Raw genomic sequence first — 13,751 nt, forward strand, 5'->3', positions numbered from 1 at the left:
AATTTATATAATCCAGTTTTATTTACGGTGTAAATCAATGACTATTATTACCAAAGAATATTTTCAAACATTATGTCTTTTGATGCTAAGTCATAGATATACCCTATTTAAGCACCCCAGAGTAAAGGCTGAGAAGTATTTTGCACCACTGAACACTTTCATTTTAGCGTTAGAGTAATTAATAGAATCAAACACTTGATTTTCCCTGCCATTTGGTAGCTACTGTGCTATGTTCTGTGTACGGTGCTATGTGAATAACATCTGGTTCCTACCCTTGGGTTGTGGGGAGATGACCATGTAAATAAATAAATGCACATGAAGTGTTCTAGATGTTGCTGTAGTTGTATATTCAAAGTATGGTGGGTACAAAAAAGGAAGGAGTGGCCAATTCAATAGCTTTTTTAGGCAAAGAACTAATTAAAATTGGATCATTCACTCATTAGTGGAAGAAATGTTTTAAAAAGAATCAGCTTTTTTAAAAACTATTCATATAATAGCAACTATTATTTATTTAATGTTTATGAAATGCCAGGCATTTTTCTAAGGACTTTAGATCGTGATTCTCATAACAATTTTATGAGTTGGGTACTAATGTTTTCCCCATTTTACAGATGAAGAGAATGATGCTGGGAGGTTTAGTAACCCTGGGTGGAGCCAGCCTGGAACCCATGGTCTGCCTGGGCAGTAGGTAGCAGGGAACAATGGAACAATTTCTAGAAGGTACCCTCCGATGACAGTGGGGCTGGGGAGGAAGGGAGAGGCCACATAAAGCAGCCATCTGGATCACCGTCTTCATCTGCTCTGTTTTTCCCAGGACCCACTAGGCACGTCTATGGCATACCAAACTTGGTTGCACGCCTCAGGGCAGCCCCTCACAACCTTAGTGCACATCAAGATCACCTGAGGAACAGGGATCTGGGAACGGTGATTTTCACAAGCTCCCCAGGTGACTTTGACACAAGTTGTTCACTGACGCCACAATAAGAAACATACTCTTGAAAAAGGTTTTAAACTCCAAGTTGGTCACTTTTTGACAACATCATATTATATAGCTGAGTCAATTTTTCTTCTTCATTATTAAAATATAGCTTTATGGCAGAATTATAATTAGTTTAAGACTCTGAGTTGGCTATTTGAAAAATAAGTCTGGCACTTCACATTTTCTAAAGAAGATAATCTCCACATTCTGATTTTTTATGTTCTACTTAAACATCTTTTTCTCCAATCCAATTTCCCTCAAAGCGTAAGCATAATTTCTTAGTGGTGGGTAATTACTGGGTTTGCAGCCTATAGATTGGAAAGAACTAATAAGGCTCAGAGGGACAGACCAGGTTCTAGCTCTCTGTGACCTTGATAAAAAAGACTCCCTGATGCTGCCCATCTACACAAAAAGAGATTTAAAGATAAATCAGAATGTAGAAAGTGGGTTGAAACTAGCAAGTAAGTGAAGATTTGAGTTATTTTTATTGAAAAACTAATAAAGACAAATCCTAATATTATTAATTAGATACATTTTTACTCTATCTACAAACACAAAAGGAGATAAATACTTGAATCTTAGAAATGTATCTATCATTACAAATTCCGGAGAACCTGGAGTAAAATGTTAGGACATCACGGGGCCAGATGCAATGGGTTTAATTGGTAAAGCCGTATACCAAATATTCCCAACCACACAACTGTAATTCTACTAGGTTAGCTTTCAATGTGCTTCCTATTCTTTTACTATTTTGTTCAGAACAAATCTCTTCCAAGGTAAGACAACCAGAGTGACTGTTGAAAGCTTAGCACAAAGTCATTTTTGCTCAATAAACAAATGTTTTCTTGGACCAATTTATGTAAGATGAGACCAAGGCACTTATGGTAGTTATCCTGATCTTTCTATCCATTTTTGGCCCCTTCAAATTTTTGTTCTTTGGTCAGTTTTGTAAGAAATCATATAAGAGGGGCTTCCCCGGTGGCAGAGTGGTTAAGAATCTGCCTGCCAATGCAGGGGACACGGGTTCGAGCCCTGGTCTGGGAAGATCCCACATGCCGCGGAGCAACTAAGCCCATGTGCCACAACTACCGAGCCTGCGCTCTAGAGCCCGCGAGCCACACCTACTGAGCCCACGAGCCACAACTACTGAAGCCCGTGCGCCTAGAGCCCGTGCTCCGCAACAAGAGAAGCCACCGCAATGAGAAACCTGTGCACCACAACGAAAAGTAGTCCCCGCTCGCCGCAACTAGAGAAAGCCTGTGTGCAGCAACGAAGACCCAACAGCCAAAAATAAATTAAATAAAATAAATAAATAAATTTAAATAAATAAATAAGCAAGCAAGCAAGCTGTCACCATGAGTCCTCACACAGCCCTCTGCCAGATCTAGAGACAAGTCATATAACACTCCAGAGCCTGTGCTTTTCTACTCTGCAGCCTCCCAAACCCAAGATGACTGTGCCCCAAAAGTAGACCATGTGGGAGGCTGTGAAGTGTGTTCTGGGCCCGGAGGCTACTCAGAACCCGTGTGATGGGGACAGAGAGGGAGGGGAACTGCCGTGGCCCCACCAGGTTGAGCTGTAACAGACGAAAGCAGGGAGCAGGCATGTCTGAGAAAACACAGCACCAACGAAAGGCAGGAGAGGAAGGTAAGCAGCAGAAGCATTCCAACCCTTAAAGGCCGCCAAAGGGCGGACAGCCAGGCAGGGAGAGAGGGAGAGGGAGAGAAGGAAGAATAAGCAAACAGGCAGAGCTGGAGTTGGTCACAGCAGAGAAGAAAGAGCCAAGAATCAAAACCCACACTGAATGTTTGGGAGTTGGGGCAGGGAAGCCAGGAAAAAGGAGGGACAGAGCGGGGTGGTGAGCCCAGCCGCCTGCGTGGGGTAGGCCTGCGTTGGCCCCTGTGCTGTCGGTGGCTCCCAGCAGCACAGGACACACTGAAGGCCGCCTTTCTCCTCCGTCGGCCTCCCCGGGCTGGACTGCAGTCATCTCGCCTGTGACTCAGCCCGTACTACCAGGTGCTACACACACTGCACCACATTTGGATGAAAAAAATCAGATGCGACCTAAAAGAAGCCAGGCTGTGACTAACCTTTCATCCAAAATGAAATTACTGATTCTTAACACACTGCTGTGTAACTGCAGACCAAACATGGGACAAGCTAGGAAAGGCTATATTTTCTTTCATAAATCACATGAAATACTAACATATGTGCCCCCAATATGTTGTAAGTGACCCGACTGCCCTGCCTGTAGGGGGAAACTTTCTAAAGTTATAGTTGTTCCGGAGTAAAGTGCTGATGTATAAAACATACCATGACTTCATCCATCACAGCACCTTAGTCTGGGCCCCCATCGCCTCTACCCGGGACACAGTATTGGCCTCCTAACTGGTCTGCCTCCCTCCAGCACTCCTGCTTCCCTCCCAGTAATACAGCCTCCACACACAGAGCGACCACAGCGACTTTAAAATGTAAAATCCCGTCATTCTCCAACAAAGACCTACTACGCTTCAAGTAAAATGTCTGCATCAGGGATTTCAAGGCCCTGTTTAATCTGGGCCCTCCTCTTCCCATGCCCTGCTCTTCCCAACCTCTTCCCAGGCCACTCTCCCTGTCTTCTTGAGTTCCCACTCACGCCCAGCTTTCTCCTGCCTCAAGTCTTGCTCCAGGAACTCAGGGACCACGTCTGTCTTGTTTGTATCACCCCCACCAGGGTCTGGGCTGGTGCTTGGGGCACAATGGGCACTCCTTTTTTATTTTAATAAATGAAAGGAAGCCAAAAGTCTGTAATACAACCAATTTCCATTAGAGGGCTCCCTTGACACTTGAGAACAAGACAATGTTCTGCTAAGTGTTCGACAGGGATATCAGCAGTTGGGTATTAATAAAAGGGGGAATGATCCTAACACAGTGAATATTTTAAAAAGTAGCACTCTACCAGCTGTCTGCACTTCCTTCTAGCTGTGTGACCAGACTCCTTCCTGCGGCTCTCTGCCTGGCCCTATACACAAACACCCACAGTGAGGTAGCCTCTCTGTTCTTCCGTGTTGGCATCCATAAGTGGAAACAGCGACGGTACCTTCCTCAAAGGGCTGGGCAAGGAGGAAAGAAGATAATGTACGTACAGCATTCAGTTCATCGTCTGGCACGTGGAAGCGCTCAGTAAATGGTGATGGTTACTACTTCAAATCAATTAAAGGCAATTTATCTGTAATAAATGTCTTTTCCAACCATGTCCTTCGCCCAAGTTCTACCTTTCCTTCAAGGTCCTGCTCAGATACTGCCCCTCATCTCTACAGTGAACAGACGTGCTGAATCCCCAGTCCCAAGCCCCCCTTTTGTCTCTCCTTTACCTTTCTTCCACAGCCAAGCCCTTGACAAAGTTGCCTGTATTTCCATTTAATCAGCTGATCATGATCAGTCTTTTGCACCTGCCACTCCACTGAAACTCCCCTCTGCTGCTAAATCCAGTGAAAACCTATTAGTCTTTAACGTGCCTGCCTTCTCACTAGTTACTGACACTGATGACCACTCCCGCCCCTGGAAACACTATATGCCTCGCTTTTTTCCTACCAGTCTGGCCACTCCCTTTCGGGGTCCCCTGCACACGCTTTACTCACCCCATACAAGCCCACGAATGCCGAAGTCCCACAGGTCTCTTAGCCACGCTCTCCCGCGAGCTCCAAACTCAACTTGGCTTTCCCACAAGCACTACCAACGTAACATGGCAAAAACAAACTCATCATCTTACTCTGTTCTACTGAATTACTGATCTCGATAAAATAGCAAAACCTTCCACTGTTACCTGAGCCACAAATCTCAGACCCAGCTTAGGTGGCTCCACTGAATTCTCATTTCCTGTATCCCTGTTTGATCCCAACATCTCTGCCCTGGTTCCTCCTGCCTAGACTATTTCAGTATTCTCCAACTAGTCCCTGTGCCTCCGCTTTTTAAAAAAAATAATAATAATAGCTTTATTGAAATATAAATTCACATACCAAAAAATTCACCCACCCATTTAAAGTGCACAATTCACAGTGGGTTTTAGTTTAATAACAAGATTGTACAACCATCACTACCATCTAGTTTTAGAATATTTACATCACCCCGAAAGAAACCCCATACCCAGGAGCAGTCACTCCCCATACCCTCCTTCCCACAGCCGCTGGCAACCACTAAGCTACACTTTCTGTCTCTGGATCTGCCTATTCTGGACACTTCGTATAAAGGGAACCACACGATATGTGGCCTTTTGTGACTGTCTGAACTCTTGCCCTTCCTCCTCTGCATTCCGCCCTTCACAGTCACTAGGTTAAGCTTTATAAAATACAACTCATGTCATGTCACTCCCTTGCTTAAAATCCTTAATGGCTCCTGGTAGATTTCAGCATACAGTTCAGCCTCTTCTGTGCTCATAAAGGCCATTCCCAACTTGACTCCTGCCTAACCCTCAGCCAATCAATCTACTATTCTCTCTTTAGTCCATTCAAACATTGTTTCCCAGACCTAACATCTCTTTGCCCATGTGGCTTCCTCTGCTTGCAACAAACACCCTTTTCTGTCTTCCTTATCTATTTAACTATTACTCACCTCTTAACACTCCGCCAGCCCAGGAAGCCTGCTCAGACCTCCTCCAGTGGTTTAGATGCTTTGCGCCTATGTTTCTATGGTACCCATCTAGCATACCATTATTCCACCGTGCTGCAGCACTGCTTTATCTGTCTTCCCAGGAGACCATTAACTACTGAGCACACAGACCATATTTCATCTGTAGCGTTTAGCACAGTGTCTGGCACGGAGGAGTCACTTAAATACTTGTCAAATAAGTGTCGACGTGATCTTGGAATAGCACACCCCACAATACCCAGGAGGCGATCTGCAGTAAAGAAACTCAAAAGACACGCACACCCCTGAATTTCACAGGGTATTGCAAAAGGCACGTGACTATGAGAACTATGCCAAAAATAAAGCATTCTTAGAAAAAGCAATGGGCAAAAACCATTTTGGTTTGGTGGAGTTCCATGACAAGACAAAGATTGTTGTTTGTTCGCCAATTTCTCATGTTGAAAACCCAAAACTCATAACTGATTTTGCCCTTGAAAGACTGCTTGTAAAAGTTAAGTTCTAGAAAATATTTCTCATTTTTACAGAAGAATTTAAGCAAATAAGTACATATAATGAGCCATTAGGTGATAAGGATAAATTTGCTGGAGGAAAAAAAGGCTTATTAAGAAAGTACCTGTAGATAAACTTTCTTCACACCAGGCACATAATCTGCGATCCGGCCGAAGAGCAGCCGTCCAACTCCTGAAGTGATGCCAATGCACATGAGAACCACCTCTTTATTTTTCTCATCTTGAAACCTTTCATTCACGTGTTTCATCTGTAGACCAAAGAGAAAGAAGCCACACTAAATATGGTAGGAAAACTGGACAAGTTTTGAAGCTTTGTACAAATGCCTTTGTGTCTCTACCATGTTATGGACTCTCATCCCCTTCCAAATTCAAATATTTATAAAATTTGTTCTGTAAAAAAAATTTATAAAATTTTTCATGAGAACACATGAAGAAAAGCTAACATGGTTTCGCTTGTTTATAAACGAAATAAGAATTTTTATAAGAGGGTTTAAAAAACATTTTTAATAAAAAGTAACCAGCACACCCTTTATCAGTTACCACTGGGCCATGAGCTAAAGGAAGAGACCTTTGAACACACCATGCCACCTTGTCCTCACAAGGTCACCCAAGGATCCGGCCATCATCTGCTCCCCTGAAAGGCAGTTTAAGGCTCAATTCTGGAGTTTCGTCTCTTCTAGGAGGACCTGAACCAAACTGAAATAAGTTATACTGGAGCTTACAGGATAAAAGCATAAGGTTCTCGGCCTGAGGATTTGCCTATTTGTGTGGCATTAGAACAGAAAAAAATACGAGTCAGTTTAACAGAAAGAAGAAAGGCCTGGAGAGAGAATGTTTGCATTTAAGTCCTGGTTCCATTCCTTGCTAGCCTTGTGACCTTGGGTAAGTTGTTAACCTCTAGGGCCTCAGTCTCCTTGTCTGTAAACTGCAGACAGCAACAGTGCTTCAAGAGGGTGCTTGTGAGGGTTAAATAAAATACCTCTGTAGAGAACTTAGTGCCTGACACACAGTTAAGAGTGATATTAATTTTAGCCTTTTGTTTTTAAAGGAACTTTTCCCTCAATTTACAGTCTGCTTAGAATAGTGACTGCAAATCTACAACCCGACAATGTTTTAAAAGGAGTGTGACTGGCAGGTGTTATAATGGGTGACAAAACCTGTGGCTCAGCACCCACCGTCTAACACAAGCTTTGCTCCCACGGCCCCTAAGTTCCACGCTTTCCACCTCTTGCTCAGCAGTTCCACTTTCTCAGTGATCACCTATCTGTGCTCACAGCAAGGAGAAAAAGCATGTCTGTACTCCCACTGCTTTCTCTGAAATCACTGAGCTATTGTAACAAACAGTTGTTTCAAACAATCAGACTCACTGTCCCCTACACCAAACGCTGGCCTGAATTCTGAAAGCCTGCAAAGCAAATTTGCCGGAAAGCGCGATGGCCCAGCTGGTACCCTGCCGCACTCACCCCCTCACAGCCTGCCTCCCTCCGTTTCAGTTACCACCACTACTGCTGGCTCAACTACCCAGGTTTAGAAACTGGACAACCATCCTAGGTTACCCCCTCCCTCCCTTCAGATCCAGCAGTCACCACCCAGTTCTGATGATTTTACCTCCTAAATCTCTCAGACACTCTTCCTTTGGTCCATGTCCCCCGCAGTGTTTGAGTCTGGGTTATCACTCCTCACCTGGACCCCTACAACAGCCTTTAACGTGCTTCATGCTACAGCCCCCACTCCTGAATCTCTAACCTGCATTCTCTGAGACCACCTGATTAAGTTCAAAATTAAAAATAACACTGCTCTGCTATGACCCCACGGCCTTCAGAGTAAAGCTCAAACTCCTGGTTTGACCGATAAAGCCTCCCTACTTTGCTGCCGAGCCTCACCGTGTCAGCACTGTGCTGTCCAGTACAGTAGGTGCTAGCCACGCGTGGGCTATCCAGCACTTGAAATGTGGCTAGTTTGAACTGAGATGTGCTTTAAGTGTAAAACACACACAAAAAAATTTTTAGAAAACTTAGTGGAAAAAAAAACACACAAAATATCTCAATAATTTTAAAATACAGATTCCATGTTAGAATAACATTTTGGCTATATTGGCTAAATAAAATATATTATGAAACTAATTTCATTTCTGTTTTTTTTTAACTTTTAAAGATATGGCTACTAGAAAATTTTAAATTACATATGTGGCTTGCATTATATTTCTATTGAACAGTGCTGGTCTAAGAAATTCACTTGTGGCCACAAAAGATAAAACAGCTATTGATAAAAGTGACCTCAAACTGGCTAATTCCTCCAAGTCCTTATCAGAGATGGATTCCAGCTCAATTCTGAAGAAAACAAATAACCTGATCTAAGGCAGGTGAGATAATAATTATGTGTATTCATCAGCTTTATTTGGAATTTGAATCCAGACTCTGATGTATTCATCCACTTTAGGAAACACCCAAAGGATCTAGAATAACTTTTTAAGACATTCTTTAGTATTCAAAAAAGACTGAATTCTTTTGAAGAAACTAAGAACACCTGTCTGCCAAATTGCTATTATCCTTTATTAGTGGTTTATTTTTTCCCCCTGCTCTACACTTTGTAATCCTTAAAAGAAATAATGAGGTGAAATGTTTTGGGTCTCTTGAAATAAGGTAAATTTGGTAAATTCAAATTACGCTTAAGTGGAAACTTCTTCAGCTATAAGCGGCATTATTTCATTGAATTTTATTATTGTTGTCATTGTTTAAGTAAAGCAAGAACTTCAGCTTCTAATACCTCCTTCCCTACCCTCAGCCAAAATTTGCAAAATAAAGTTGTGGTTTATTTTGGTTTTGTTTTTTGGGTTTTTGTCAGGAAGTAAGGGAATCTGGGTGATTGGAGAATGGAATCTGGGGATGCTGCATCTCTGGGTCCTAGAGAGCCTTTCTTGGTGAGGGAGCAGTACCCAGGAAAGCTGGTGTGTTCTACTTACAGCCTGGGCCTCCCATGACTGCCGCCAACTATTCTACGAATCCCTGCCCATCTCTCTATCCTCTGGAGACTGGCACACATTTTAGTTTTAGGAGAAGGCATGAATGCTGGGCAAAACTGATTATTTCCAATAAACAGTCACATGGAAAGGGACATGAAAATGTTGAACAGATGTTTCCGTATTTAACCTAACTTATTTAAACCGATGCAAAGTTTATATTAGAAGCCACTATCTACACAGGGGATAACGCCATTTTGTACGGCAGTGGTTTAAAGTGGACTTTATCCAAATGTGTAAGTGCCTTTAGGGAATTAGTCTTTTGTTTCTATTCTAAACATTTGTTTACTCCAGGGCTGCACATCTCTCAGGGATTACCAGAGCCTTGCTGACTGACAGCTTGAACGCTGCCTGCTCCTGAAACATTTTCCATCATTCAAACAACTTTCGCTAACCACAGAAGCCATTTTTGGATTGTGTGAAACCCTATTTATTGTTTTGTTATCCAAAAATAACCAAGAACTTAAATCCCATAATATCTGCTCATTCTTTATCCACGGGTGAAAGAAAGACACACTAGCTCACAGTTTACCCCCTTTCCTCCTAACCAACCCCACTTCAAGTAAATGGTGATTCAGCCTCTCTCTATAGATGACATGTTTCTGACCAGCCAACTGAAGAGAGAAGTTCCTCCCCCCTCACTAGAGCCCAGAGGCAGAGCTGTTTTGAGAGGTCGAGGGCAGCAGCCTAAGAAAGTGACCCTCCTGCTGGATCGGCCTAGCCCTGGCTTCTCCCCTCTCTACCTCTTCCCTACAGGGAGCCTCAGTGCCAGACATTTGCAGACATCAGATAGTGTTCTTCCACTGAGATCCCAGGCTGAGTCCTCTGGCTGTCAGAGAGTCAACCATGAAGGAAGCTCAGTTTGGGGTGGCCATAGTACAAAACCAGGTCCAATACAGCTGACGTAAGTGCATTAGAAACTCAAGCTTCTCCTTGACAAATGGTTTCACAACAGAAGATGGCCCAACAGAAGGGAATCCCAACTCACTTTCTTTACGGAAGCCCCTGAAATCCAGTGATGCTACGCATCTGCAAAACAAGGAGGTCACTGGTCCAAAAGGTCCAATAATTAGGGAATTCCCTGGCGGTCCAGTGGTTAGGACTCGGCACTTTCACTGCCGAGGGCCCGGGTTCAATGCCTGGTCAGGGAACTAAGATCCCACAAGCCGTACGGTGCAGCCAAAAAAAAAAAAAAAAAAAAGTCTAATAATTACTTATACTGTTTTCTAAGATTGTGTTATTTGGCCATGCGATGATGGTCATTAGCCTCACTGTCCTTCCACACACACAACTTTTTAAGGGGATGGGTCGTTTTTGTTTAATATCTTTTATGTAACTTATTACATAACAACATGATAAAACTTTGGTATATACAATTTAAACTATACATCTTTGGGGGTATAGTAGTTAAGAAAGAAGGGAAACTACAGGAGACGTAAAACAAAGATAACTTTATTTCTGACAGTGGACTTGTGGGAACAGCTGACTGACTCAAGTACCAAGTGCTAACAAAGGCAGTATTTTAGGAAGGCCAGGAAAGCAGAGTAAAACCAGGCCCAGTAGAGCACTGCAGGCTATGGGACTAATGAAACTACAACTGCCTTTGCAGGACTGAGGAAGAAAAACAAAATGACAATATTTATCATCCACTGCTGTTGCAGTTACTACGCCCTTTGGGAGATTAACAGATTCCTGATAGCAGTCATCATCTGTCCTTGTCTGTGAGCATTTGATTCCCTGATCCTCTGCCCTCCTCTTCAGATCCACACCATCAAGCTGAAAAGAAGGTGGGCAACAGGTAGTCACGTGCACTCCTTTTGTGTCTAAGAGAATAAACTCTTGGCGGGGACAGGGGACCTGTATCATTTACATTTACACAGTACATTCAAAAATGGGATAGTAAATGCTACACAATATTTTCAGGGGTTGTGGAATTCAGAATGATTTCTGCAGCTTCCTACTTCCCAACGGAGATGCTGCATTCAGAGCACTTCTGCTCACTTGCTGTTCACTCCTGAGATTAGCGGTTTCAGCTTGTTGCCTCTCACTTGCATGCAGTTTTAATTTCTAAGAATATATCCTTTCAACATCTGAACAGCTACTCCATAACTCTAAAAGACCATTCTACTTAAATATACTTTTTGAAAGGTAAACACAAAGAAAAGAGCCTGGTCCCTTTAAAAATTAGATGTACATTTGAAAGGCAGTAGAAGGCCTGCTAGAGTGGTTAATGGATAATCTCAGATTTTGTTGCAAATCAAAACTTTATATTACCCTTTGACTTCAAAGAAAGATGAACAGAAATCTTCTGAATGGAATGAGGGTTTGGTTTGGTTTTTTCTTTCTTTTTTAAACAACTATGTTTTCTCTATCTCTTGTTTTTGCTAAGAAAAAGAATAAGGGCATTCATTCCCTGAGGAAGTTTTACATGGGCAGTGTACACCAGCAAGCCCAGTGAGGTAACTAAAGATAGCAGGAAACTAAGTCCATAGATATGGGTACCTAAAATTAAGCCCTTTATATCATATAACATTGAAATAGGACTCTATAGCCGTAAGACAGTCATTGATTAGGTCAGCCTCAAAACATCATTTTAACTGGTTAAATTTGATAAACTGTGCTTTGAAATAAAACAGCTCCAAGATGTACTTGAAGTGAAAACAGAATTTCCTTGCCTGCCAACATTTTTAAGGACTAACATCTTAGGCAGCCCACTGTCTCTTTACTAGTAAGATATTTGACACGACTAAACCTGTGGTGCGGGTACCGCCTGCCTGCTCAGCAGCTGACCCAGTGGAGGGCAGACCTTTGGCCTGGCAGGACTCTAGGAGGCATGGGTAGTTGGTTCTGTTTGTTTTTTTAAACGGCCAGTCTTTCCATTTCATTAAGATGGGTTTCCATGGTGCCAGTATTCACACATGGTGCTATTAAGACAGATAAATGTCAGGACTGAGAAAAAAAGAGGGAAGAGTTTCCAGGAAAATTATTTAACAGCCACCAAGGGGTAGAAAAAGAGTTTGGAAGGAAGGAAGATAGCTAATGGTTTGGAAAACCTTGGTCTGATTTTGAAAACATTTTCTAACTCTAAAAATTCTTTAAACCCTTTATTATTTTTCTTTTTGTTTTTTTGAAAAATAATTTTCCTTAGATTAAAAAAGAAAAGTCCATCCTTAACATAGCATTATTTAGATCAGATCAAGATTCGGCAACATGTTCTAGAGGAATTGTCTATCAAAACCAATTTGGATTCAGATACCAGTTCAAATAATCCTGAATTATAGAAGTTAAGATGAACTTTATCTTAAAATAAAAAATAAGTCACTAGGATTTTTAGGTAACTTGAAATTATGTAGTGACCCTGACAATAATTTCTGTGTCAGATATTTCTCAAATTATCAAAAATTATTCTAGTCCTTCCAGAACAATGAAAGATGTTTAATCCATTTTTTTTTAATTCATTCCACCTAAACCCAAATATGATTCTGAATAGTTTCTTTCTTGAAGTCTCATTCTTGGCACACCAGGGTCACCACTCTCTCAGACCCCTGGTTCCTGGATAGTTTGGATGAACACAATGGACTGCGAATTGTTAAGACAGTGCCCATCTGTGAAGGAGGTAGACTGCCTCTGCTCTGGTCAAGATGGCTCGGGAGGTCTCAGCCATGGTCCACGGCATGACCGCCTGACTAACGCTTTAGTAGAGTACTTAGAAGATACACGGTGATAGAAAGGTCTCCGAAGATGTGGACTCCTGGTTGTGATTAATGCTCTTCTGAGGCATCATGTGTTTCTATGTTTGCATTTGTTTAAAAAAAGGTGGGGAGGGGGGGATATGCTCTTTTAAACTTACTCCTGGATTTATCTGGTGATAAAATCACCTATCAGCTAAATGTATATGCAAATAGGTAGGTGTGGGTTATGGAGTCTGCAGTCATTAGTTGAATTGCATGAATTTGGAAAAGTAGTCCAAGATGAACAAATGCACCCAACGAAAGGCTAGTTCAATAAGGTTAAATTTTAGAAGTTTAAGATAGACTTCATCTTAAAATAGAAGGGGATAATTTCAGAAAGTATTATTTAAATCACTAGGATTCCTGGGTGATTTTATAACTTTACTTAATGACCCTGGCTATAATGCTAATAAGCCAGATATTTTGTAAATTATCATAATTGGTTCTATTTCTTCTTGAACACAGAAAGACGTGTAGACTGTTGTTTTACTGAAATTTTAATTTGTTTAAGGTAGATCTAATTTTTGAGAGAAATTAGAGCACTATTAGTTCTTATTCAGCTTAATTTTGCACTTAATTCTAAAGTGAAAAAAGATTGATCCTTCCATGAAAATTCTACCTTCTTCTACCCTCTCCTCACTAAGATTCCCTCAGACTAGTGGTGCTGGCTAGAGAACCCTTTTACCGAAAACCATCTGTCCTCCTTTCTCCTCTAGTCTTCGTAAGTCACACCATAGTGAGTGTCTTTTCTATTAATTCTAAGAGTTATCTAATTGCCAACTCTCTCCCTAGTATCACATAAAATTCAAAAAAATTTTTATCTGAATGAAGATTAAAAATTGTTAGGATTGGGGAATTCCCTGTCAGTCCACTGGTTAGGACTCCGA

The 13,751-nt window shown here is 41.8% G+C and overlaps 1 protein-coding gene across 1 annotated transcript in view; it reads right to left on the reverse strand.

Moving 5' to 3' along the window:
* SLC16A10 (solute carrier family 16 member 10) overlaps positions 1-13,751 on the reverse strand; it is a 134,394-nt gene that overhangs the window by 11,940 nt on the left and 108,703 nt on the right. The window contains exon 4 of the mRNA XM_057528046.1: positions 6,219-6,362. Within this exon, the coding sequence (XP_057384029.1) occupies positions 6,219-6,362 (144 nt within the window). The remainder of the gene's footprint in view (positions 1-6,218; positions 6,363-13,751) is intronic.

Source organism: Balaenoptera acutorostrata, chromosome 14 (genome assembly GCF_949987535.1).
Source record: "Balaenoptera acutorostrata chromosome 14, mBalAcu1.1, whole genome shotgun sequence".
In the NCBI taxonomy this organism is placed as follows: Eukaryota; Metazoa; Chordata; class Mammalia; order Artiodactyla; family Balaenopteridae; genus Balaenoptera; species Balaenoptera acutorostrata.